The 27,775-nt window shown below is 42.5% G+C and overlaps 1 protein-coding gene across 3 annotated transcripts in view; it reads right to left on the bottom strand.

Moving 5' to 3' along the window:
- The window catches only part of SSBP4 (single stranded DNA binding protein 4), a 1,807,268-nt gene that overhangs the window by 195,008 nt on the left and 1,584,485 nt on the right, over positions 1 to 27,775 (bottom strand). For all 3 annotated transcript variants that reach the window (XM_044053843.1, XM_044053842.1, XM_044053844.1), the window contains one exon: positions 23,832 to 23,898. In XM_044053843.1, the coding sequence (XP_043909778.1) occupies positions 23,832 to 23,898 (67 nt within the window). The remainder of the gene's footprint in view (positions 1 to 23,831; positions 23,899 to 27,775) is intronic.

Below are 27,775 nucleotides of genomic sequence, written 5' to 3'. Positions count from 1 at the left end.
TACACCATGTAGACATGCATCCCAAAGGCTGAAGTACATGGAAGTATAAGAAAAGCCTTGTTAGGTAGAGGGGATGGAGGGAGGGTAACCTGGACTGCAGCAGCATAACCACTCGAACATCTACATTTATGGTAGGTACAAAACTGTACTATGTTCATCGTGCTATGCTGCTGCAGTCATCACACTTGAGTAGAGTCCCAAAGCTATGGTTGGGTGGTAGGAGCTAAACTGGGTTAGGTGCAGCTAAGATACCCTGCAAAACTGCAGTGGCAAACCCAGCTCTGGTTTTTTGAGTACAGAGGAAGGTAGTAATGCTTGGTGAAGGTGTGCACTGAACTCCAGGTAGCTGCCTCCAGAATGTCCTTTGTTGGGACTCCTCAGAGGAAGGCTGCTGAGGTTGCTGTAGCCCTGGCAGAGTGAGACCTAATACTAGCAGGCACTGCTTTCCCATGGTGTGAGTAGCAAAAGCGGATGCAATGTGCTATCCATTTGGAGATGGTCCATTTTGAAATAGCCTTTCCTTCTGAGCCTGGTGCATAGGATACAACTAGTTGGTCAGATTTTCTGAAGGCCTTTGTCTTGTCCAAATAGTAACGTAACTGTCTGTGAATGTCCAAAGAGTGAAGGAGTCTTCCTCCTTTATTCTGTGGGTTTGGATAAAAGGTGGGCAACTGTATGGTCTGACTGAGAGCCACACTGGATACTACCTTTGGCATGAAGGAAGGGTTAGTGCGTAAAGATACTCTGTCCTGATGGAAAATGAGGAAAGGTTCCACTGCCATAAGTGCCTGCAGTTCTGAGACTCTGCATGCTGAGGTGATAGCCATCAGCAGGGCTGTCTTCCATGACAAGTATTGAAGCTCTGCTGAAAAGGCTGGTTCGAAAGGAGGAAGTGTTAACTTTTCCAGAACAAAATTTAGATCCCAAGTTGGAGTTGGTGGTTTTCTGGGGGGTCTTATATTTTTTGCCCCTCTGAGAAACTGCCTTAGCAAAGGATGAGAGAAAATGGGAGGAACCGTATCATATTGAGCTGAAATGGCTGAAGCATGGATCTTTATGGATGAGAAAGAAAGGCCTTTGTGTAGCATCTCAGTTAGATATTGGAGTATGTGCGGAATATTTGGGATGCCAGGATTTAGGCTTCTGGCCTGGCTCCATACACAAAATCTTTTCCATTTGTCTGAGTAAGTTTTTCTGGTGCTGGGCCTCCTGGCCTCCAAAATGACATTCTGGACGTCCTTTGAGAGAAGTGTTGTTTGATAATTTAAGGTATTTTCCATGCAGCTAGATTTAAGGTCCTTAGTTGACTGTGAAGGATCTGAGAGGTTTGTTGGGTTAACAGCAGAGGGAATTGAGGTAAGATCCATGGAGGGCTGCGAGTCAAGTTTTGTAGTAGTGGGTACCAGTGTTGACGTGGCCAGTACGGAGCAATGAGGATCATCTGTGGTCTCTCTGATCTGGCTTTCAGTAATACCTGGGTCAGTAGAGGAAGAGGTGGGAAGGCGTAGACTGACAATGCTGTCCAACTGAATGATAGGGCATCCACTTTCCAGGCCAGGGGGATGATAAATCCTTGTGCAAAATTTTTGTAGCTGGCAATTGCTGGTTGAGGCAAACAGATCTATGTCTGGTGGTCCCCACCTTTGAGTTATCATTGAGAATACTTGTGGGTGTAGTCTCCACTCGTGAGGGTCTGTCAAATTTCTGCTTAATTTGTCTGCCAAAATGTTTTCTTTTCCTGGCAGGAATTGTGCTTGCAGTTGTACTTGGTAAGTTAATGCTGTGTTCCACAAGTCCATTGCCTGTCTGCATAGTGGGTAGGAGTGCGTTCCTCCTTGTTTATGTACCACATAACTGTGGTGTTGTCCATCCTTATTAGAAGTTGTCCTGGATGCAAAAGGTCCTTGAAGGCTGTTACTGCATTTTTTACAGCTAGCATCTCCTTTTGATTGATGTGTAGTTGCCTTTGGTTTGCAGACCATTTGCCCTGTATGCATTGTCCTGCCATATGTGCACCCCAGGCGTAGTCTGATGAATCTGTTGTCAAGGTTTGGTTTGGTGGAGGAGAGACAAAAGGAAGGCCCTTGTTTGCTTGGCATGCTTGAGCCCACCATAGAAACTCTTTTTGAAGGCAGGGAATGAGAGTTATAGTTGCTTCGATGCTGTGTCTGTGTTGGGACCATACACTTTTTAGGTACCATTGTAGTTTTCTCATATGCAGCCTTGCATATGCAATTAGTTGAATGCAGGATGCCATGTACCCCAATGCCTGCAGGAATTTCCTTGCAGTGAGCTGGGTAGAAGTTGCCATCTTTTTGAAGTACTGAGACAGTTGTTTTTGCTTGTCTGGCGTGAGGTAAGCCATCTGGGCCATTGTATTCAAGCTGGCACCCAGGAAAATTATTTCTTGTGAGGGTATTAGTTTTGACTTCTTTTTGTTTACTGTGTACCCTAGGCAACTTAGCAACTTTGTTACAAATGCCAGATGCTGTAGTAGGATGTCTTTGCTGTCCGCTTGGGTCAGGCAGTCGTCCAGATATGGATAAATTTGTATTCCTCGCTGTCTGCAGTATGCAATTACTGATGCCAGACATTTCGTGAACACTCTGGGCGCAGTAGATAAGCCAAAGGGCAATGCAGACAATTGATAATGCATTGTGCCTGCCAAAAATCTGAGGTATCTTCTGCAATTTTGTCTGATAGGGACATGCAGGTATGCCTCTTGGAGGTCCAACGTTACCAGCCAAGACTTCTTGCCCAGCATGGGAAGAAGCTGCTGTAGTGTGAGCATTTTGAATTTGGGAATGTCCAGGTACGTGTTTAGAATTGAAAGGTCTAAGATGGGTCTCCAGGCTTTGTCCTTTCTTGGTACTAGAAACAGTCTTGGGTAAAATCCTTGACCTTGCTCTTTTGCAGGTACCTTTTGAATTGCTTTCATGTTCATGAGAGCTGAAATTTGCTTTTGTGCCTCTGTCCATTGGTTTGTTGGCAGATTTGGCATGCCTCTCATCCGTGGTAAACTGTGAAAATGAAATCTGTAGCTTCGAGTAATAATATCCAGAACCCATTTGTCCTTTGTTATGATGTGCCAGTTTTGTGGGAAAAGAGCCAGTTTTCCTCCTAGAGGTGCTGCCTGGGCAATTTTGCTTGTCAGGCGAAGAGGAAAGTCATTGAGTTTGTTTTCTGAAGGGTTGAGATCTGTCGTCTCCCCCTCTTTGAATTGCCATTGTCTAGGCCTGAAGGTACCCTGTGCCTGGCCTCTGCCCCTAGGGTGTCTGTACCTACCTCTTTGGGGTATGTCTGATGCAGGAAAGGACCAGTTTTTTGATGGCCAGTTTCTGCTGAAACGAGGAGGTTGTACCTGTAAAAAATCTTTAACTGTTTGCATAGATTTTCTTTTCTTCCATTTTCTTTAAAACTTCCTCTGCTGTGACACCAAATAAAACATCTTTCTGCAATGGAGTATCCAATAACTTTGCTTTGACATGTTCTGGTAAGGCTTGTTCTTTAAGCCAAGCATGCCTACGTATTACAGACCCTGTGACAGCTGCTCTACATGAGGCTTCCAATGAATCAAAACCACACTGTAAGGTATGCTTTCCCACCTGTTCTGCTGCATGCAGCAAATCCTGTATCTCTTTGAAATCAGGTTGATCTGTCTGAGGGGTCATTTTCTGTTTTAAGTGTGTAATCAAGTACTGTTGGTATTTTAGCATGTGGAATTGGCAGTTTAAGGCCCTCATGGCCAAAGTGGCAGACGTATACACTTTCTTTCTCCATCTTTCTAATGGTCTGGAATCTCTTTCAGAAGGAAGTGGATTCTTAGCAGTAGAGGCCTTAACCCCTTTGGGACCCTGGGAAATGGTTTCTGGGTCTGCAGTAGGACTTTTATATAGAAACTTATGTGTGTCAGGAACTCGGTAGTATCTGTCTGGTTTAGCTGGTGCTGGAGGTAAAGAATCTGGGTTTAGACTAGATTCGGAGTAAACATCATCCAAAATGTCAAACTGGAGGAATTGCTAGGGGTCTATGCTGTGGAAGAAGAAACTCCCGGAGTCTTTTCTTAGAGTCAGAATAATCTTGGCTTTCCCAGTGGAAGTGTTCCCTCAAGGTGTGTAAAGTTTCCCCAAAAGAGTAGTCTTCTGGGGGGGAGACAGAGGGAATGGACTCTTCAGCATCTGAATCTTCATAAGGAGGGAAGGAGTAATCCTGGAACTCAGAGTTGCCTGAGGAAATGGATGCTTGGTCAGAGGAGGGATAATCTTCCTCCAGTCTAGGCCTTTTGTCGGGGGGGGGGTTGGGATCCCCTGATAAGGGTAATTAAATCCTCAGCCATCTTAAGCATCTGTTTTTTAGCCATAGGGGCCTGTGGGGGAGTGTGTGGACCCGGCTTCCTAACTTTCAAGGGAGCTTTAGCATAAGACTTAGCAGAGATAGTTGTCAGTTTGAAGACACCTTCAGAAACCAAAGGCCTATCCAAAATTTCCGGATCACCGTCAGGACTGGCGTCCTAGGGGTGAGGTGGAACCGGTTCCTGAGGCCCAGCTGCATCAGTCTGGGAGGCCGTCAGAATTTCTGAATCAGCGGTAGTCAGGGGCTGCGTAGGTGCCTCCCTGGAAACCAGAGAACCGGCGTCAGGCCTGGCTGAGGCCTCGGTAACTGGTCTTGGCCTTGGCTGTTTGTCCTTATCCTAGCGTTTTTTAAACATTGCTGATGTCGGTTGCTACGATGGCATGCTATAGTTAAATTTTCTGCCAAAATAATGCTGGGTGAAATCTGCCCAACGCTTAATTGTACGTTTGTTGAACCTAGCACAAAACCGACAACCAGAGACGTCGTGGTCTGGGCCTAGGTAAGGAATACAATAAGAATGAAAATCCTTATGAGGTATTTGCTTCCCACAAGAAATGCAATTATTAACTTTGTCTGACATCGGTCTGAGGCAAGAAAAGTTTCCCCAACGGGGTACTTAGCTTTAGAAAAGACTTCAGGCTGAAATTCGATTCGAAAATCTCAGGAGCTGGCCGACCGGCACTTGCAAACTGCTTTTGCTTCGGGCTCCACGCGGCAAGAAAGACTGAAGAAAATGGCGTCGGCTGCCTCTTTTATACCCCTGTCACACTGACGTCAGGGAAGAAGCGACGACAGCAGACGCCGGACCAAGGCTTTGGGATTCGGCCGACTGCGAGACCGCCTGACGACAGGATAACCCTAGTGTGATGACTGCAGCAGTATAACACGATGAACATCCAGGACTGCAACAGTGAATACACTCGAACATCTACATTTATGGTAAGTGTACACAACTGTACTATGTTCTTCATGTTTCATTGTTGCAATCATTACATTTAGGTAGATTCCCAAAGCTAAGGTTGGGAAGAGGAATTTAAATAGAATTAGGACCAGCTATAAGGCCCTTGAAGACTGCAGTGGCAAAACTAGCTCTGGATTTAGAGAAAATTGGCAAATGATAATGATTGGTGAAAGTATGTACAGAACTCCAGGTAGCAGCTTCTAGTATGCCCCTAGTAGGGACGTCCATGAGAAAGGCTGTAGAGGTAGATGCAGCCCTGGTTGAATGGGGTCGGATGCCCTGTGGGATAGGTTTTCCATGGTGCTTATAGCAGAAATGAATGCAGTGGCCTATCCATTTTGAAATGGTTTGTTTTGAAATAGCTTTCCCCTCTGTCCCTGCAGCAAATGCCACCAGCAGTTGTTCAGATTTCCTTTGAGGTTTAGTCCTGCCCAAGTAGAATCTAATCTGTCTGCGCACATCTAAAGAGTGCAGTATCCGTTCCCCCCTTTGTTCTGTGGGTTAGGAAAGAAGGTAGTCAAATGAATGGACTGATTAAGAGCCACACTGGATACCACCTTGGGCATGAAGGAGGGATTGGTTCTGAGGGACACCATGTCCGCATGAATGATGATGAAAGGTTCCACTGCCATAAGGGCCTATAATTCCGATATCCTTCTTGCAGAAGTGATTGCTAAAAGGAAAGCTGTTTTCCAGGAAAGAAAATTTAAATCTGCAGTAGCAGGTGGCTCGAAAGTAGGAAGAGTGAGTTTCTCCAAGGCAAAGTTAAGATCCCAGGCTGGAGTTGGAGCTCTCCTGGGTGGCCTTAAATTTTTGGCCCCTCTGAGGAACTGCTTGATAAGTGGGTGAGAGAAGAGAGGAGGCTCTGTGCTATAATGAGCTGAAATGGCTGAGACATGAATTTTGATGGAGGAAAAAGACAAGCACTTATGAAACATCTCAATCAAGTATTGTAGAATCTGAGGTAAATTGGGCAATGTTGCATTCATTCCTTGAGATTGGTTCCAGGCACAGAAGCTTTTCCATTTTTCAGCATAAGATTTTCTAATACTAGGCCTCATTGCCTCTAAAGTGATATCCATTACTGATTTACTGAGGGATGGTGAAGGAGAGATTAGGTAATTAGCCATGCTGCTAGGTTCAGGGTTTGCAGCTCAGGGTGCAGAATCTGATTCTCCTGCTGAGACAACAGGGAAGGAATCTGAGGCAGGTGCCATGGAGCCAAGCATGACACACTGCGCAAGAGTGGGGTACCGGTGTTGGCGAGGCCAGTCTGGTGCAATTAAAATCGTCCTTGGCTTGTCTGTTTGATCTTTAGTAGTACCTTGAAGAGCAGAGGCAGATGAGGAAAGGCATAAACTGATAGGTTTTTCCAGCTGAAGGATAGAGCATCCACTTTCCAAGCTAGCTTGTGGGGAGTCCTTGTGCAAAATTTGTCCAGTTGATGGTTTTGGGGGGAGGCAAACAATTCTATATCTGGGCTCCCCAATTTGCTTGTCAACATGTTGAAAATCCTTGGTTCCAGTTTCCACTCGTATGGGTCCATGAGATTTCTGCTTAGTCCGTCTGCCTGTGTATTTAGTTTTCCTGGCAGGAATTGAGCTTGTAGATTCACTTGGTAGCTCAAGGCTGTGTTCCACAATGCCATGGCTAGTCTGCAGAGGGGGTAAGAATGTGTACCCCCCTGCTTGTTTATGTACCACATGACAGTGGTGTTGTCCGCCTTTACCATTAGTTGTCCTGGAAGAATGTGGTCCTTGAAGGCTGTCAGAGCATTCTGTATAGCTAACATTTCCTTTTGATTTATGTGCAGGTGCATTTGACTTGGATTCCATTTGCTCTGAATGCACTTCCCTGCCAGGTGAGCCCCCCATGCATAGTCTGATGCGTCTGTTGTTAAAATTTGGGCGGCAGGCGGTAATGTGAATGGTAGTCCCCTGTTTTGGTGGCAGGCCTCTGCCCACCAAAGGAACTCTAGGTGTAGGCAAGGTATGATAGGAATCCTTGCTTCTAGATCTTGCGAATGTTGACACCATAGGCTTTTGAGATACCATTGTAGTTTCCTCATATGCATCCTTTCATATGGAATTAGAAGAATGCAGGAGGCCATGAACCCCAAAGCTTGCAGTATTTGCCTTGCAGATAGCTGTGTTTTTGTGGCCACTTGTTTGAAGTAAGTTGTCAAATGAATCAGTTTCTCTGGCGTGAGGAAAGCCATCTGGGAAGTTGTATTCAAGCTTGCTCCCAGGAATAAAATCTGTTGGCAGGGTACCAGGTTGGATTTCTTTTCGTTTATGGTGAACCCCAGACAAGTCAGTACCCTTTGAACAAAGGCCAGATGACTCAAAAGAATATCCTTGCTTTCTGCCTGAATTAGATAATCGTCCAGGTATGGGTATATTTGAATATTTCTTTGCCTGCAAAATGCAATGACTGGAGCTAGGCATTTTGTGAATACCCTGGGTGCAGTAGATAAGCCAAAGGGCAGTGCAGAGAACTGACCGTGCATGTAGCCTGCTTTGAAGCGTAGGTATTTTCTGCAAGACTCCCTGATAGGGATGTACAGGTATGCTTCTTTTAAGTGTAGTGATGCTAACCATGCATCCTTGCCTAGCATAGGAAGCAGCTGGTGAAGAGTCAGCATTTTTAATTTTGGAATCACCAGAAAGGTGTTTAGAATAGAATGGTCCAGGATAGGATGCCATGTATTGCCTTTTCTTGGTACAAGAAAAAGTCTCGAAAAGAAACCTTGTCCCTTTTCCTCTTCTGGTACCAACTGAATAGCCCCCATGTTTAAGAGAGAGAGTACCTAATTTTGGGCCTCTGCCCACTGATTTGGGGGTAGATCTGGCCACCCGCTTGGTGTTGGTAACATGTGGAAATGAAATCTGTATCCTTGGGACACTATATTTAAAACCCATTTGTCCTGGGTAGTGAGTTCCCAGTTTTTGGCCTGCAGGCCAATCTGTCCGCCTAAAGGAGCATTCAGTTGGGAAGTGCTTGGACGTTTTAAAAGCAAGTCACTGAGACAGTTTTCCATATGGGGGAGTCTTACTACTCCCAGGTTTGGGTGCAGAAACCCCCCACTGCCTAGTTTTGTATGCCCCTTGGGACTGAAACCTGGGGTTTCTGCTGCGTCTGGGTTTGGCTTGAGATGACCTGGAAGGGGCTGAAAAGGACCAATTTTTAGAGGGCTAGTGTCTACTAAATCTAGGAGGCTGAACTTGTAAGAAATCTTTAACAGTTTTCAAAGATTTAGCTTTATCTTCCATCTTTTTAAGAATTTCCTCAGCCTTGTTGCCAAACAGGCGGTCCTGATTTAAGAGAGCATCCAACAATTTAGCTTTAACATGATCAGGCAAACCTTTCTCCTTAAGCCAAGCATGCCTTCTGAGCACAGACCCAGTAACAGCAGCCCTGCAAGAGGCCTCTAATGAATCAAATCCACATCGCAAAGTATGTTTTCCAACCTGTTCAGCAGAACGCATTAAATCCTGTAATTCTTTATTTTCAGCACAGTCAGGAATTAACATCATTTTCTGTTTAAGCAATCCAATAACATGTTGTTGATACTTTAACATATGAAACTGGCAGTTTAAAGCCCTAATGGCCAAGGTTGCAGAAGTGTAAACTTTCTTACCCCATCTATCCAGTGCCCTGGAGTTTCTATCAGAGGGGGTAGGATTTTTAGCAGTAGAAGCCTTAATGCCCTTGGGTCCCTGTGAAATAGTCTCTGGGTCCATAATAGGATTTTTAAAAAGGAACTTGTGAGAATCAGGAACCTTGTAATATCTGTCAGGTTTTCTGGGAGCAGGAGGCAAAGAAGCAGGGGCCAAACTAGATTCTGAAAAGGCATCATCAACAATGTCTAGTACAGGAGGTATAGCTAAAGGCCTATGCTGAGGCAGGAGTAAGAAATCCCTACGCCTCTTTTTTGAATCAGAAAAATCCTGGCTTTCCCAGTGGAAATGCTCCCTACGAGTATGCAAAGTCTCACCAAAAGAAAAATCCTCTGGAGGGGAAGCAGAGGGAATAGAGTCCCTCTGCATCAGAATCTTCATAAGTAGATAAGGGCAAATCCAGATCATCAGAAGAATCAGAAAAAATCAGAATCCTGGTCAGAATATTCATAAACAACTTCAGTCCTAGGTCTCTTAGAAGGGGGAGGTTGGCTTCCCCAGATTAGAGTTATAAGATCTTCAGCCATTCTTATCATTTGTTTTTTAGGCATAGAGGCCTGAGCATGCGGCCTGGGCGTCGGTTTCTTAGGCATGGTTCAAGATTTTGGCCTAAATGAAGAAGGAGGCATTGGTTTAATATGCAATTCCGCAGGCCTGAATACACCCTCAGAAGCCGGTGCCTGCACAGCGGCTCTGGACCCATCCAAGGTAGAGACATCCACAGGTTCCACAGTTGAAGCATCTCGCGGCATACCGGACTCCGAATGGGTCTCAGTAGAGGCCTGCGAGTCAGAAGTAGCGGGTATCAGGGGCTGCGAAAGCACCTCACTGAGTACTGGCGAACTGGCGAACTGGCGACTGGCTTAGGAGAAGCGTTGTCGGCAGCTTTGGACCTCGGCAGCCTTTCTTTGTCTTTATCTTTGCGTTTTTTCGGAGTCCCGGTAGTTGGATGGCTAACCGACGACATTTCTGGAAAATTAAACCAACTACTGAAATATTTAGAAGCGAAAATATACCGACGATGGATAGTACACTGTTTAAATAAAGCACAAAACTGACAGCAAGGTATGTCGTGGTCAGGGCCCTAGGCAAGGAATACAGTACGAATGAAAATCTTTGTAAGGTATTTGCTTTTCACAAGTAATGCAATTATTACCTTTTACTGACATCAGTAAGGAGCAAGAAAAAGTTTCCCCAACAGGGTACTTAGCTTTAGTTGAAGACTTCAGTTCTGAAACTCAAAAATGAAAATTTCAGGAGTCAGCTGACCGGCATTTGAAAACTGCTTCGGGCACCAAACGGCAAGAAAGACTGATGTAATGGCATCGGCTGCATGTTTTATACCCCTGACAAAAGTACAGTTTTGTACCTACCATAAATGTAGATGTTCGAGGATTCCATTGCTGCAGTCCTTACTATTGGGTATAGTCCGCATCCAGTAATACCAGAGTATAGTCAGGCATATCCTCAGTCTTTTCTTGCCCCAGATGTCAGAAGACCCTAAAAGACAAGGCCCAAAATACCTGCACCAAAACATGAACAATATATACAAAAATATAAGCAGGAAACTCACCTACACAACCACCCCTAAACACAGAGGAAGGAGGGAGACTGCAGCAATGGAATCTCGAACATCTACATTTATGGTAGGTACAAAACTGTACTATGTTCTTCGCTTTCCATTGCTGCAGTCCAGAATCCCAAAGCAGAGGTAAGGAGGCTGGCAAATCATAAAGAAGCAGGAGCTGACAACATGCCTTGCAAAACAGCTGTGGCAAACCAGCCCTAGACTTAGAGTAGATAGGAAGGTGATAATGCTTAGAGAAAGTATGCACTGAACTCCAAGTAGCTGCTTCCAAAATATCCTTAGTTGCCACCCGAAATGCTGTTGAAGTGGCAGTAGCCCTAGTGGAATGAGGCCTAATCCCAGCTGGAACCTCCTTGCCATGATGGGAATAACAAAATGCAATGCAAAAGCCAATCCACCTAGAAATAGTTTGTTTTGACACAGGCTTGCCCTAACTCAAAGCAAAGGAAACAAACAACTGCTGAGACTGCCTAAAATTGCCTGTGTACATCTAAAGTATGCAAAATCTTTTCCCCTTTATTTTGGGGGTCTGCATAAAAAGTAGGCAAATGAATAGTTTGGTTTAAAGCCACACTAGAAACCACCTTAGGCATAAAGGAAGGATTAGTGCGTAATGATACCCTATCCTTATGGAAAATCAAAAGGGCTCGACTGCCATAAGGGCCTGCAACTCAGACACCCTTCTTGCAGAAGTAATAGCCAACAAAAAGCAGTCTTCCATGACAAATATTTCAATTCAGCAGTAGCGGCTCAAAAGGTTGTAGAGTAAGTTTTTCCAACACAAAATTGAGATCCCAAGCAGGAGTAGGAGGGGTCTTATTTTTTGCCCCTCTAAGAAACTGCTTGAACAAAGGATGTGAAAACAATGGTGGGTCACAATCATAGTGAGCTGAGATTGCTGCAGCATGAATCTTAATGGAAGAGAAGGACAGACCCTTGTCCAGTAACTCAGTAAGATATTGAAGAGCCATACTCAAATTAGGCTCAGAAATCTCCAAATTCTTTGCTTTACTCAAAATAAAAATCTCTTCCATTTCTTTCCTTGTACTAGGTCTTCTAGCTTCCCTAATCACATTTAAAACTTGTTGAGGAAGTTGAGACCTGCTGTGTTTCAACACAGAATATGCCAGGCTGTCAGATGAAGAGAGTGAAGCTTGACATTGAGCAGATGACCGTCCTGCTGGGATAACAGATGTGGAATCAAAGGTTAAGGCCATGGAGGCTTTACCAGACTGTAGAGGGTACCAGTGTTGCCGAGGCCAATCTGGAGCTATCAAAATCATCCTTGGCCTGTCCTGTCTGACCTTTAACAGTACCTTTGGAAGAAGAGGCAGAGGTGGAAAGGCATACACATGAAGGTTTGTCCAACTGAAAGACAGAGCATCCACTTTCCAAGCTGTGTGATGAAACCCCTTTGTGCAAAACTGAGGCAGCTGGTGGTTTAGTGGAGAAGCGAACAGATCTATGTCTGGAGTTCCCCAAGACACTGTCAATTTCTGAAATACATGAAGATCCAGTTTCCACTTGGGGATCCATGATTTGTCTGCTTAACATATCTGCTAAGGAGTTCTGTGCTCCTGGCAGAAACCTTGCCTGAAGGTCTCCCATAAAATCATTGCTTGCCTGCATAGAGGATAAGAATGTGTTCCCCTTGTTTGTTGAAGTACCACATGACAGTTGTGTTGTCTGTTAGAATCAACACCTGCCCTGGAAGAAGTAACTCCTTGAAAGCCAGCAATGCGAACTGGACTGCTAACATCTCCTTCATGTTGATATGTAGATGCTGTAGTCTGGCAGGCCACTTGTCTTGTATCCACTTTCCATTTAGATGAGCTCCCCAAGCAATGTCTGAGGCATCTGTCGTCACAGAGAGTCCCTTGTTTAGGTGACATTCCTGAGCCCACCACAAAAATTCTCTTTGAAGGCAAGGTATTATTTGAATGACAGTGTCTAAATACTGGCAGTGCTGTGTCCATACATTTTTGAGATACCATTGTAACTTCTTCATATGCAGTTTGGCATTGGGAAGCACCAGAATACAAGATGCCATGAACCCTAATGCTTGTAGGACTGTCTCTGCAGTCAGCACGGACTGATGAGATAGTTGATGGAAGTAAAGTGATAGGCTCTTTTGTTTGTCCGGGGTTAAAAAGGCCATCTGGGCTGCTGTATTCAGTCTCACACCCAGAAAGCACACGTCTTGAGAGGGTACTAGACTGGACTTTATTTTCACAGAATACCCTAGGCATCTTAGCACTGCTATAAGATATTCCAGATGCTGTAGAAGGTCTTCCTTTCTTGAGCCAGAATCAGGCAGTCGCCTAAATAAGGATAGATTTGAAGTCCTTGTAGCCTGAAGTAAGCTATCACTGGAGCCAGAACCGTTGTGAATACTCGGATTGCAGTAGATAAGCCAAAGGGCAATGCAGAGAACTGATAATGAGAATCTCCAGCTCGAAACCGCAGATACTTCCTGTAACTTAGCCTGATAGGCACATGAAGGTAAGCTTCCTCGAGATCTAAAGTTACCATCCAGTGATCTTTGCCCAGCAGGGGTAAAAGCTGTTGTAACGTCAACATCTTGAACTTGGGAATGTCCAGATAAGTGTTGAGGAGAGATAAATCCAAAAGCAGTCTCCACGTGTTCCCCTTCTTTGATACTAGGAACATGCGAGAATAAAATCCTAGGCCCCTTCCTGATACAGGGACTGGCTGAATGATGTCCAACACCCATCTGTCTTGAGTAATTAAATCCCAATTTTCTTTGAAAAGAGACAGATCTACTGGCAGCTGAAAAGGCAGGTCATTGGGTCTGTTTACGAAAGGACTGACCCCTGCCCTCACCAGAAGACTGAGCAGGTGAACTCCTGTTCTAGGCCTAAAAGAACCTTGAGCCCTGCCCCTACCACGTCTAGACCTACCCCTAGACTGGGAATCATAAGCAGGATATGTCCACCCCTTAGCAGGCCAATTTCTACTAAACTTCGTGGCTGTACCTGCAAAATCTTTAACAGTTTGCATAGACTTAGCTTTGTCCTCCATTTTCTTTAAAACCGCTTCCACAGGTGAACCAAACAACACATCAGACTGTAAAGGAGCATCCAAAATCCTCGTCTTAACATGCTCAGCCAAATTTTGATCCCTCAACCAGGCATGCCTGCGAAGAACAGAACTAGTGGCAGCCACCCTCGAGGAGGCCTGCACAGCATCAAAACCACATTGCAAAGAATGCTTGCCCACTTGTTCAGACACATAAACTAAATCCAGCAAGTCTTTACAATCAATACCTCCCGCCAAAGCATCCACCTTAGATTTCAATTGTGAAAGGAGATAATTTTGATATTTCAGCATGTGAAACTGACAATTCAACGCTCTCATGGCTAGAGTGGAAGAAGTATACACTTTCTTACCCCACCTATCTGCCTCTTTGTCAGTGGGAACAGGATTTTTAACCACAGAGGCCTTAACACCTTTAGGCCCCTGAGAAACAGTTTCTGGGGTCGCCCTAGGACTCTTAAACAAATACTTATGAGCGGGCACCCTATAGTACCTATCAGGTTTAACAGGAGCAGGAGGCAAAGAATCAGGGTTCAGGGAAGCCTCTGCAAAAACATCTTCCACCACATTCAACACAGGAGGTATAGCTAAGGGCCTATGCTGGGGTAAAACAAGAATTCCCTAAGCCTCTTCCTGAATCAGAGTAATCCTGGCCTTCTCATTTAAAGTGCTGCCTCAGCGAATGGAGAGTCTCCCATAATGAAAAATCCACAGGAGGAGAAGAGAAGGAGTGGCATCATCCACATCAGAATCAGAATAATGAGGATACTCCTGCAAATCTTCCAGAAGACTCAGAAGCCCCTGAACCCTGTTCAAAACTGTCAAACTCTGGTTCCACTCTAGGCCTCTTATCAGGAGGGCCCATAGAACCTCTAATCATAGTAATCAAATCTTCTGCCATTTTAAGCATATGTTTCTTAGGTACAGAACCCGAAGGCTAGGAGAAGCCCCTACTGAAGCTGAAGTTGGCCTACCTCTAAAAGAAGTTTTGGCAACAGGAGAGGCTCTAACTACTGTGGAAAAGAGGGAAGAATAGTTACCTGAGAAGCCCCTCAGCCTGGCCTGCCTCCTGAGAGGGTACATCCTGTAACAGTAAAGTTTCTGCCTGAGACTCCATAGAAACTCCTGGCAAAACCTCTGGCTCCACTGATAAAGAACCGAGGACTGCCGGGTTCATCAACCTGTTTGTCCTTGCGCTTCGGAGCATCCGGCGGCATTTTATAATTGCAACGCTTCCCAAACACTAATCTGGCACAGTCTAACCTCCTCTTAATAGTGTTTGTTAAACCTAGCACAAGCCGCAACCAACAACGTCGTGCTCAGGCCCTAAACAAGGTATACACAATGTATGGTAATCCCTATGAGGTATTTGTTTCCCACAAGAAATACAGTTATTCACTTTTCTGACATCCGGTTAAATACTGAGGCAAGAAAAACAAAAATGTTCCCCAACTCTGATTCGGTCTGAAACTCCGGTTTGAAATATTTCAGAACGCCAACCTGCACTCGCAAAACTGCTTCTGCAGACTGAGGATATGTGACCGACGTCAGCCTTATACTCTGGTATTCGGGCCGACTGGATGCGGACTATACCCAATAGTAAGGACTGCAGCAATGGAAAACGAAGAACATCTGACGTCATGGAAGAAGGGACAGTAACCGACGCAGGACCCAAGACTTTGTTAATCAGGCCGACTGAGGGCTATTGCAAGCAGATAACCCAAATGTAATGACTGCAACAGTGAAACATGAAGAACATCGTGCATTTCTGTCACACATGTGCTTCAATATACATTTTAGTAATCAAAGCTCAGACAGCTGTATGAAGGAGAAGGGTGAACACTTTATTTAGATCAACATTCGCTGTTCAACCTCTGCTCTCCACTGGCTGCCTGCCCACTATCTCTAGAAGACAGAGGCCATATTTACAGCAAGCTGACAGACATTGACATTTTTTATATGGTTTTAAGTGTGACTTTTGTTGACACAAATTATGATGACATTGGCTGCCGTGTATCACTAATAGCAAAGCAGAGGTTCTCAACCCTGTTTCCAGCTTATAACTGTCCTGTAGACTTGGAAACATGGAACCAATTCTGCTGTTGGTTATGGAAATATGATTTGATATCCCAGGCACTAGAGGGTCACCAGAAATGGAAAAATATCAAGCAAATGTTACCATATTTCTTTCTTTACACACAGAAAGATGGAGTGTTTACCTGCCACATGAAAACATCAAGAAAAGGTAAAACGTGGCCGTACATTTAAAGACAAGTGTGGATGCTGCAGCAGAAAATCATGTATGGAAACATGTATAGGTTCATAGGTGCGTACTAAGCTAATGGCCCTGGAGCCTTTACAAGCCTAGCCCATAGGATTACCTTGGCATCGTGCCACTCGACCTTAGTTCCCAGTGCCTCTGTCGAGTATAGCCACTGGAGTGATCTCGGGGTGAATTTTCTATTTCCCATCCACTCATCAAGATTTCTCGAAGAGGGACAGTGAGGTGTTCTGTTTGACATGTATGAGAAGTCTATTCCATAGCATGGGCAGTCGCTGGGTTGTGAACCTGTCCTTCCAGCACATTCTGTTGATTGTGGTAATCAGGTTGAGGTCTCTGGAGCTGCTCAATATTACTGTCCCAAGTCCGAATACAAGGGGAATAGAACAAAAAAAATTATTAGATATGCCGTCTCATGGTTAACAGCACACTGCCTCTTGCCTGCAGTGGTGAAGAGCCTGGTAAGGGTGGTGGTGCTTAAAACTTCAGTGGTTATGGTTCTGGAAGTAGCCCATTAGGAATAAGTAACTTTTACTAGTGACCCCCAGCAGCCACATTACATTTACATTAAATTAACATAATACCAACAGGTACTTTTTTAACGGCTGTGGTTTCCTTTCTTGTAATCCTGTATGCTACTTTACCACAGCCACTAGCAAACAACTCTGCTGAGAGGCTGAGCATGAAAAGGGTTTGCTATGAATCTGTTCATAACAGATTACCTTCATGATTATCAAAAAATAAATCACAGATTCTACACTGGGGAGGCTCAGTGCATCTATGTCATCACTACTAATGATCAAACCATTGGTGGAGGGTAGATGTTACTGCATAACTAGTACCAACACGGATTTCTCTGCTGCTGCATTAAGAATGTATATGAGGAGGGGGATGTTCTGTAGTACGATATGCTAGTTTTGCAGATGCCATTACTAGAATTTTTAGACAATACTGTGATTCAGGGTTCTAGTTTTGTATCTTACACACTCAGCTAAAAAGTTAAGGCATGCTAGTTCCACCAAACAACACAGTGTTCCACCTCTACAGTCTGAAACCAAAATTCAGTCTTCATCTTAAACAACAAAGGCAGACAATGGTTAAGGGGGTTGGCATAGAATGCTGATTTGACTTTTAACTCTGAACAAACACAAAAATTTGATATAAAGAAGTGAGCAAACAGAAGAAAAGCCCTGTGCAAGGTTTGAAACAAAATGTTCCATGCAGTAAGAAAGAGAAAAGCAAACAGGCGCCAGACACCCTTAAAGTTTAGGTATAGTCTACTATTTAAGCATTAAGAGTGAACTGTGTTTCAGAGAATACCGGTTATATGGATAAACACAAATTTCTTGTTTGAACACGTATTTAAGGAGATGAGACTTAGGACCTTGGTTCCGTATCTTTTCCTAGACTGAGCATTACACAGAAGACTGACCAAGAAGAGTGAGACACTAGTGGGGATGCTGTCATGGGAGGAGCAACAGGGTAGGCATAATAACTAAAGGTTTGATTCTGACTGCTGATCACTGTCTGGTTACTTGTTAGGCTTGTAACAGTCTACAGATGACTGCCTAACATTTACCTACGTACATATGAACCTATGTTTATACTCTCAGTAAAGCAGCCTAAAGCTAATAGTAATCTGATCTGTATACAGCGGTCTCCATCCTACCTTCAAGACCCATCCAATGACATGTTAAGATAAAGTATAGGTTCATAGGTTGGTACTGCCCGAAGGCAAATATTAGCCCAGCCACGTTGTGTGGTATTTACCGCCCCTTTAGTAGTTCCCTAGACCCTTGCACTAGCAGCTAGTACCCTTGGCCCCTATCTAGTAGTGCTGTTGGTGTGATCCCCGGTGTGAACGTTCTGTTACCCATCCACTCATCAAGGTTCCTCTTGAAGAGTGATAGTGAGGGGCTCTGTCTTATGTAGATCGGGACCCTGTTCCATAGTAAGGGAAGTCTCTCTTACTCATATGTTTGTCTCAGATGATTCAATCCATGCAATCAGACCTATGGTGGCATGCTTACATTTGAAACAGGAGAAACAAAAAGGGAGAAGACTCTTCTTCAGTGTATAACAGAAAGGAGGCACATTCCTTCAGCTATGTGTCATTGCTGCTGTTGGCGTAATGTGAATTTAAGAAAAAACATCTAATTTGGTGAATTAATGCTTGTGCTGACATGCCACATGGTTACTGGAAGACATTACTTAGGAGAAGCACTGGACAAGATCAAAAAAGAAGGAAGTTAGGTTAAAAATAACAAAATGAGCCTCACTGGACCTCCCCAAAGGCATACAGGTATACAGCTTGTCGCAATATGGATGTTGGTATGCAATCTTTAAAGGGCATGTGAGAAAGATCTGCAAGGTCATAAAAAGAAGTGTGCTAGTATCAATGTCCGTGAACTCTGAAGCCGTGTAATGATCATCACACATATAAATAAAAATAGTGGCGGAAAAGTGTCACACCCTGACAACTGAGAGTGTGCATATACAGCAAAGGGCAGAAACAGGTAACCAGGTAAAACATGAGCACCACCAAAAGGGTAACAGCTGGTTAACATGCATCCTATCAAACAGACCGCACAAAAGAAAACAATGAGCATCGCAAAACAAACCAAGTACTGGAAATGGAGGCTGATTCTGGAAAAATGGAGTACAAACTCTAATATGTCTAAAAGTGAAGCAAGAATAGGTAGATGAAATGAAGAGCTCTACTAAAGTACACACAAGAGGCAGAGCCATGATAGCTGAAATCATATACTAACTTCCAAAATGAAGCCCCACCCCTAAAATGTAGCCCTTAATTCCAGAAAGTAAGTTCAGGCTTAAGCAAAAAAAAATGTATACAATCAAGCACTTTAAAACAAAAGACCCATTTAACAAAATATATAACCATTGGGCCTGACAAATACGCCTAAATTAAAAAAAAATGCTAGACCATCTCCTTGTACAGACATAAGTACATAAACAAACTTAAAAGAAATCTATACCATGAGACACATGACAGCTGCCTGGTTACATACATGTTGTATGAGTCTTTAACAGTTAAACATGTACTGCACATTATGACAATGAGGGCAGCTGTACTTCCTTAAACCTGAAAAGATGAAATCTAGATCTGCTGAAAGTGGATTTTTTTAAAACTCATTAAGATGTTTACTTACAGGCACAAGATACAGGGTATGACTCTCACCTTTGAAAGGGAAATTGACTAGGCTTAAAATAGCCCACAAAGGCAGCTAGCCTAGTACTTACCAAGGAACAAATGCAGTTAATCAGTTCCCCTTCCCAAACAAGCTGAATATAACATACCTTGTAAGGGTATGCATACTGGTGGCAGAGATGAAATTCCCATAGCCATCAAATGCCTGAAGGTTCATAGGTTCATACTAAGCTAACTGCCCTTGCGAGCCACTTTAAGCCTAGCCAATTATCCCTTGCGAGACTCAAACCCTGCACCTTGTGTTTGTAAGGCAAACACCTTAACCATTAGGCCGCCCTCTCAAGCACAAAAAAGTAGAAGAAAATGATGCTCACGGAGTTTTCCACAGTAAATAACTGCATGCGCTAAGTGTGCACCTGCAATGATTCCTTCATTTTGAGAGATTTCGCCCTTCTTCAAGCTGGTGTAACTGTGGAGTCGGTGTATATAACTTTGGGAGTGTGGAGAGCTTTCCCCCACAACTGGGATACAGGGAGGTTTGCCTCCATGCAAAAAAAAACTTGATAGTTCCATTTTTCATGTGTGTGTGTTTCACGTTACTTTTTGGCATTTTGGCTGCTAGGCATTCTGATGTTAGAGGCTTTACAGTACAATCCCCTGCAAGGTACTATGACCCTGGAGTTGCTACGTAGAGTAATAAAAGCATAGATAGGCTCTGTTCATTCTTTCCAAAATACTGACTTAAATGTTGACTGTATTTTTCAGATCATAGGTTCAAACGTATACATTAGATTATCTACCACCCGTGCCTTAATAAGCCTAGCCATACAATCCAAACCAATTGTGCCCCTATGTACCATGAGCATTTATTGGGGGGGGGGTGTTAGAAAATTTATAGAGGCTATGTGGGGGGTTATGTTAACTTGGGCATTACAATCTGCCTTGTCTATCAGAGACATGGGAGCCAGACTCTGGGTGAATTTCCAATTTCCCATCCATTGGTCAAGGTTACACAAATAGAATTAGGGATGGATTCTGCTTCACATGGATGGGGAGCCTGTTCATTGGTAGGTACTAGACTATCAGCTCAAGGGCCTAAGTAAGCCTAGCCAACAAGGTTCACTGGCTTACGCCATCCAAGAAAGTTAATTTCATGTGCCCCTGTTGAGCAGAGCCACAAAAGTGATCCCCGGGGTGTGTTTCCTATTTCCCATCCACTCTAACATTTTTCTTGATGAGTGCTAATGAGGAACTTTGCTTGACATAGATGGGTAGCTTGTTCCAGAGTGTAGGAAGTCTCTGGGACAGGAATCTATTCCTCCAGCATGTCCTGTTTATTCTGGTGACAAAGTTTAGGTCCCTAGGGCACGTAGCTCAGAGGGATGGTGATTTCTTTAGGTGTAGCATGTCCAACAGCTCTGAGTTTAACATAGCTTTATATGTTAGGCAGAGATCTCGTTGGGAGTAGGCGATATGCTACAGAGTAAAGCTGGAGTTTTTTAAGACGGTCAGTGTAAGGCATCTGTTTGAGGCGAGTAATCCTCTTTGTGAGGTACTTCTGTGGCCTTTCCAGCTGCTACAGATGTCTTGTGAAGTACATTCCATAAGGGGCGGGGCGTTGTACTCTATAATGGGTCTAATGAGTGCCGAGTAGAGGGGAACAATGACCTCTTTTTTTCCTGGATGAGAACCCTTTTGTGATGAGGTGTGCCACATAGAAGGATTTCCTGACTACACAGGATCCTCTCAGACGCATATCTGTCTCATCAACATGGCTTATTTATGTCAAAAGCGAAATTTACATTGGATATAGTGGTTCTGATGTTGTTTGTTTTGTGGATGTGCAAAAGATCCATCAGAGTTGGATCCAAGGATCTCCTGTGTACCATGCAGAGATAGTCTCTCAGTAACCTGTAGACGACAAGATTAGAGAGATAGGGCTTTAAGGTTATCCGTTTAGGACAAATTGTTTATACCATGGATTCTCCTGGTAAGGAATCTTTGTGGTTGCTCCAACTGTTGCATATGTCTGATGAGGTACATGCCAAAGGGGGCACTATACTTGATGATGGGTGTGGTAAGGGCCAAATAAAGTGGAACTATGACTTCCTTGGACTTTGATGCCATGTCCTTACAAGTTGGGTGACACAAAATAAATTTTTTTTTTTTTTTTTTACTACCTTGGCCACATATTGGTTAAATGCCGGATTACCGTCTGCATATGTTCTCAGATACCTGACTAGTGGGTCATCTCCTAGTGGTATCTTATCAATGGGATGATTAGCTTGGGTGGCAGTTTTCCCAAAAGGCACTATAACGCATTTCTTGGCATTGAGTTTTAGTCAATCACTTTAGCACCAGTCATCTGCCCGTGTTTAACCCTCTTGTAAGATGTTTGCGTCATGGTGGTGGTGGGGTTGAGGTTCTATGATAGCTCCCAATTTGCTTAGCAGGAATTTCTGGTAAAATTAAGGAAATACAAGTAATAGAAAGCTTTTTTTTAATTGCTTGTAATTTTTTCTGAACCACTAGATTGAGTCATATATTCCAAAGAACCTCAATTGGCACTGTGAACTAAAAGGTGTGGGACAGAAAAACCTGCCGCCTTGTGGTGAAACTATGCATGGCAGTGATGCAGCTAATCAGACAAACTGCCATTAAAGGATAAAAAGTGAATGGAAACAAATTACAGAATTTCTGGCTGTATTCCGACAAGTGGTCAGAGTTGCAGAGCTGACTCTTCATACTGAAGGGGTTGGAAATGGCATCTGTTAACGGATTTACCATTGTTCAGTTAACAACTGATCTGAAGCAAGTTTATGCCAATTTATATGACATATGAATAAAAAGTTAGCACATAACAGTAACATGCAGTGTTGCGGAGTCATTTGGTTCAAATCTCACTTCCATTAATGTGGTTATAGTCTTGTAGTAGGAACTTGCCTTAACAGTGTGCGCACGTGTGTTTTTGTGCTTATGTGACCACGTGTGCCGCTTTGCACACAGCAATTGTAAACTGAAGATCTTGACCACTGCAGGAGTCCAGATAGAGTTTACAACGTCTTAGTTTGCACTTCTGCTGTCAAACGTTTGTCCATGCAGTCAAGAGACCTGCGCAGTACAAGTGTGAATATAAGCCATGACAGTCCCAAGCTGCCTTTCTTGGCACCTAATCACTCAACAATGTCTGCAAGATGTGATATATTTTGCCTGAACTCTTCTCAGTAGTAATGGGCAGGTATGTCAAAGTAATCAAAGGCATCTGTGTGCTGGAGGCAATTGGTGTAATGTCTTCCATCATCATCTGTGTTCGTCCACCACCACAGGAAGCCACTGAAAAAGCTGCAACCTACCCACCTCGTGGAGGGTAGAAATGTTCTTTAAGATGTTTCAGCCTCTGTCAACACCCACCGAGTTTCTATATCTTGAGTTACAATAACATAAGCAACAATGTGAGAATGATAAAAAAAAAAAAAAAACGATAAGAAATACACTTGGAAATTTTTCCTATTTCCCAGTTGAAATTAATTCCAGCACAACATCAAAACCCAACAATCATGTGCTGTTAAAGTGCAAATGTTGGAGATGACCCCATCAAGTCTATAAACTATTAAAGTGGTCCTACTTTTTTGCTGGTGGGGATATTTCTTAACTTATATCACTGCTACATTTATTACAGGGCTGCTAGGGCTTTTAATTGTACCAGGCTGCACATTTAACAAGCTCACATTTTAGGGCAAGTTTGATGAAATTCAACAGATTATGTTTCATTTGAAAGAGTCTTTTAAAGTAACTCACGATTATGATACATTAATAAAAGTTAGTTAAACCATTTTCCACAATTTAAACATTTTGTCCAGGAAGGTGAAATGTTTTTGGTTTACAGTATGTGAATACAGATGGCTGGATTCATAAACACTTTGCAGTAACTTTCTAAGTGAACAGACAGGACAACCATTACAGTAGTGCTGATTTTGAATTCAGAAAGTATATGCTTTGTGGTAACTTTTGTAAATCCAGCTCAGAATGTTGCTGACAGAAGACCTAAAGTATAACCAATTTTCCAAAGTGCTGAAGCTGTCCAAGAGCAGCTAACACCAATCCCTGCCCTATTCATCCAATGTTTTTCCTTTTCTCTAGCCTTCGCCTATATTTGTTAGTTTTACAGGAAAGACACTTATCATTTTGGACATCGAGTTAGAAGCATTCTTAAATGTAACTCTGTTTAGGTTTTAGCCATTTCTGGACTTACTTAAGCCTGTTTGGCTTTGGCTTGACCTAAATCAAAATTGCCCTCTTATATCAAATTTGTCCATCTACAAAGCCATAGCAACTAGGAAAACATGTACTAGGCTACGTTTTTAAAATACTGAACTACACAACTGCTAAGAAACAAAGGAATGAATAATATACTGCACTGATCTACAAAGGAATGAATAATATATACTGCACTAATCTTTAGATTCTTAATCACCTCCGAGAGCTGGGATGAAGCTCTCGTCACATCTCCTATGTTCTTATTTTAGGTAAGCAACACTCTGAAAGACAAGCCATTAAGCAGTCTCCAACTTTCATAATTCTTTTGAATTCATTTCACGTCATGCATATTCAACCAAGGTGCTTGTTACATTTGATACAAATCAGTTTAATGCTCTTCCAATAAAAATGTTAATTTGATCTTCGGCTTATTTCACAACATAAAGAGATAGATTTACAACTATTCTATCAAGTGTGCCACTCACCCTGTGGTCTTGTGGGATCCATGGCATTAGGTAACAACTGCTGCGAACCAGGAACTCCGACAGGAGGCTGCAGAGGAATACGCGCACAAACAGACAAAATGAGCAAATGCAACACATCATACATTATGACTTCAACCTAGTATGCATATTAGTTTTACACAAGTGCCAATATAACTGCAGCACATCTGTGCAACTTCTCTTCAGAGACAAATAAAGCCTTGCAAACAGTTTTCCAGCACTAAATTACAGCACTACTTATACAAACATGAAAGGCTAATTCAATACATTAATGAATGATGCTCTGGAATTGTGGTACAACAAGAAACAGTACAAATGTTTTTCCATTACTGGCATTTTCAATGAAAGTACACAACACTTATAAGGAACAGTGTCATTTTTAAAAAAAAAATCTCTTTATTATATTTTAATAAAAGCTTTTATAAAATGGTTAAGACAAAATCTAGAAAAGTAGCTGGCTGAAACATATTACATGTACGATCATGTTCTCTGTATTACTTCCCTTGTACAAGTCCTTCTTAGAAATGTTAACTTCGTCTCCAATCTGTGCAGTGCATAAACACGACAAGCCAAAACAGGAGGTCCAATATCAGATGTATAAACAAAACTGCTTTGTAAAAGCAACTGATTATTTAAAAGCCAAAGGCAATTAACCACTTGCTCTGCACCATATAACATTCCTGAAATATACAGCAAACTCTGGTGGAACTTACCTTGTACTTAACAGTTAAGCTTACGGAATGGCACTATGACTGTGCCATTTGCTGAAATATGTCATCTGTTGTTAAACCAAACTGTTTTCATGTATATCCCGGTTTGAGGTTTATTACATACATGTAACATCCTTTTGCTCACATGCAGTGGAGACAGTTTCTGTGAAAGTCTGTCTTAGCCCCGTTTTTCTCTCACTGCAGTCTCTGTTTCTGTTTTAGGACTTCCCTGTCTTGATGTTTGTAATTGGTCAGAAACTATTAATATTAAATACCCAATGCATAGCTGCAAAACTATTATATTATAAAGGAACTGCACTGAACACACAATTCACCCAAACACCAGAGCCTAGTGGATAAATATGGCTTCCAAAAGTCTTCCCATTATTAACCTATCACATTCACAAGGGTCCAGCCTTTGGACATCTTCGCTACATCTGACCTCTTAAAAAAATAGCACTGGCACGAAGGATCAGATCATAAAACCTTTCTGAAGCCAGACTTACAATGCTCAAGAAATCACTTTCTCTTGTTTTTTTAAATCCAAGGTAATATCCCTCCCTTTCCTCTATGGATAACTTTCCTGTGTAAATCAAATTGCTACTTTATTTTTAGATCAAGCGAACTTGCTCTATTTCCACATCAATGCTGCAGAAAAACTTACCTTTAAACTAGTAAATCTCCCTATATGAACATAGAAAAAATGAATCTGCATATCATGAAATCCAGAAATGTACCTATGATCCTGTTTTCTTGTTACATTTACATTGTATAACATTCAATTATATCAATCACTACTGCTTTGGCTGACGGACATGTATAACTTCACTGTTCAACAGTGCCAAGTTCTGACTTTCTTTGGCAATTGTTGAGTTGTTACTGCTACACTGACAGTGGGTGTTCTCTCATTAATGCCTTGAATAAGCTAGTCATCAGATGCAACATTTTGTACATCTGCATAACATTCTACACTGTTAATACAAACAAATACTTAGACTCAAAGCTGTAATATGAGACGCTTAATACATCTGGCATTACAATGTACTGTCCAGACAGCCCTGTGTACACATATGTTTCAGCATGTTCACAGCAAATTTCTTCCCACTTTTCATGTTAACCCGAACAAACATTAGCTGCAAACTTCATATCATCCATCTTAAAGATGCACATTGTATCTAACTGGGGTTGGCATCACGGTAGCTGAACCAAGATACTTGAACCTCAGGAATGGTAATTCTAAAGTATTTCGTCTTATTTTTATTTTCGCTAAACGGTAATGTAGCTCATCAATGACATTTTTTATTATTCATTTTAACAGCACTTAGTAATTTTTCTTATTTTTGCACACATTCTTCATATAGTTAGCCTCTGAGGGGGTCAAAGGTGATCAGGACTGCATCACTGTAGCCCCAATGAGTTTCAAAACAGAAGCGGAATAGTTTGTTCTGGGGTGCTTCCTGAATGAGACACTAATGCACCAGCATCCTGGTCAATCAGTGCTGTAGGAACAAGTCAGTCGTCCATCCTTTTCTGTCAAAGAACCAGCATGAGTTACAAACATTGGTCATGCATTTCCTTCCAAGAATGTACTTTTATCATTCCTCCTTCTCTGACTAATAAACACTGCCAGATATTCCTCTTGGGGCACAGCTAAGGTTACAACGCATTCTTAAAAGAGCTTGGTTACCTTCCTATCCAGGCACAAAGCAGCAATCACTTTTGAGGTACTTATTTATTTTATTTGCTGCATTTGTTTACTGGGATTGTCCGACTGGGCCTTGCAAGACCACTTTTCAGTGGAGGCCTGGGGAGAAAAGTTAAATAAAAAAAAAATAGAAAAAAAAAATTTATTAAGTATATCATAGTTGAGCTAACATGACAATTAAGCAAAAAGTGTGCTACGTAAATTATTTCTTAAGTTACATACAGACATACACATAAAAACAAACATTATCTTACACAGCATACAATGAGCTAAAAATATTGCAATACAAATCAATCAATAAATGCCAAAAGCATCTGAGGGTTCCAAAGGAATGGCTTAACTTTATAAAGAGGTCCGAGCCTTCAGTGAGTGTTCTTTATGAACATTCCTAACATATTTGTATAACTGTAGACGGAGTAGAAGCCCATCTGTCAATGTATCTTAAATGTACTTCTTTATAAGGTCAACAGGTGGCGCTGTTGTAACAAAATACTGACTATTCCACCTTCCAAAAATGAACATTTTGCCTGGGATTTGAAAGTTGAACTTTTATCCATCTTTCAAAACATGTACCCTTGAAAGGTCAAACTCTTGATGTCCAGAATTAAATATTCTAACAGATTTTGACAGGTATGTTACTTCTAGGATATCTACTACCCCCCCCCCCCCCAAACTATTATCTTAACCCAGTGACTTATCTCTGAACTTCTTGTTTCTGGCTAGTCCATCATACGTATAAATGTAAGGAAATTGAAGTTTGGCCTCACTTCCCTATACGCTACAGCTTACTTCCTATATGACCAATGTACAGTACAGTAACACGAGCACAGTAATTCACATTGTCCTATCCACAGCGTTTGTTCCTAATGCCACTGTGACTCCCCTACCTAAGGGTGTCCCCTCTACAGACCCAGGTAATTATATGCCTTACATGCACAGCTATGGAACGTATCATAGCAGAACTCATTTATGTACTCATAGGCAAATTACCTTATCTAGACCCCACTCAGTTTGTTTTTGTGAACAACCATACAAATCTGGCTGTTGAAAAAAACTGGTCTCCTGCCCCAATGCCAACAATGGGGGTAACATTCCTCCAGTGAACTCCATGGCCAGCTTTACCTAAAGAAATAAAACTAAGTATTTGAATCCACCTAAGTGGTTACTCACACTGGGAGAACAATGAATCTCAAATAAGATGATTTATTTACTGAACAGCAAACATACATGTGAAAAAGGCATACTACTTCTGAAACAAAGTATACATTTGTGGTTTAAGTGAGCATTTCTCCTGAACCCGTTTAACACCACTGAGCTTCACTTTACTTGGTTTAGATGCCTCACATTGTACAAGTAAGGAGCTATCCATGAAATTCCATTCCTGAACTACACAGCCATATGAATGGGTCACCCCAGATGACTGACAGAAGGCAAACTGACCTGTTAATACAACATGCATCAGCTTGTGTCATGGTAAACATCCCAAATTATGGGCTTTTTGTTTAAATACA

The sequence above is a fragment of the Protopterus annectens genome, chromosome 13.part0 (genome assembly GCF_019279795.1).
Source record: "Protopterus annectens isolate FY-2018-M chromosome 13.part0, PAN1.0, whole genome shotgun sequence".
NCBI lineage: Eukaryota > Metazoa > Chordata > Ceratodontiformes > Protopteridae > Protopterus > Protopterus annectens.
The sequence above is the reverse complement of the archived record's forward strand: the minus strand, read 5'-3'. Positions and strand labels throughout refer to the sequence as shown.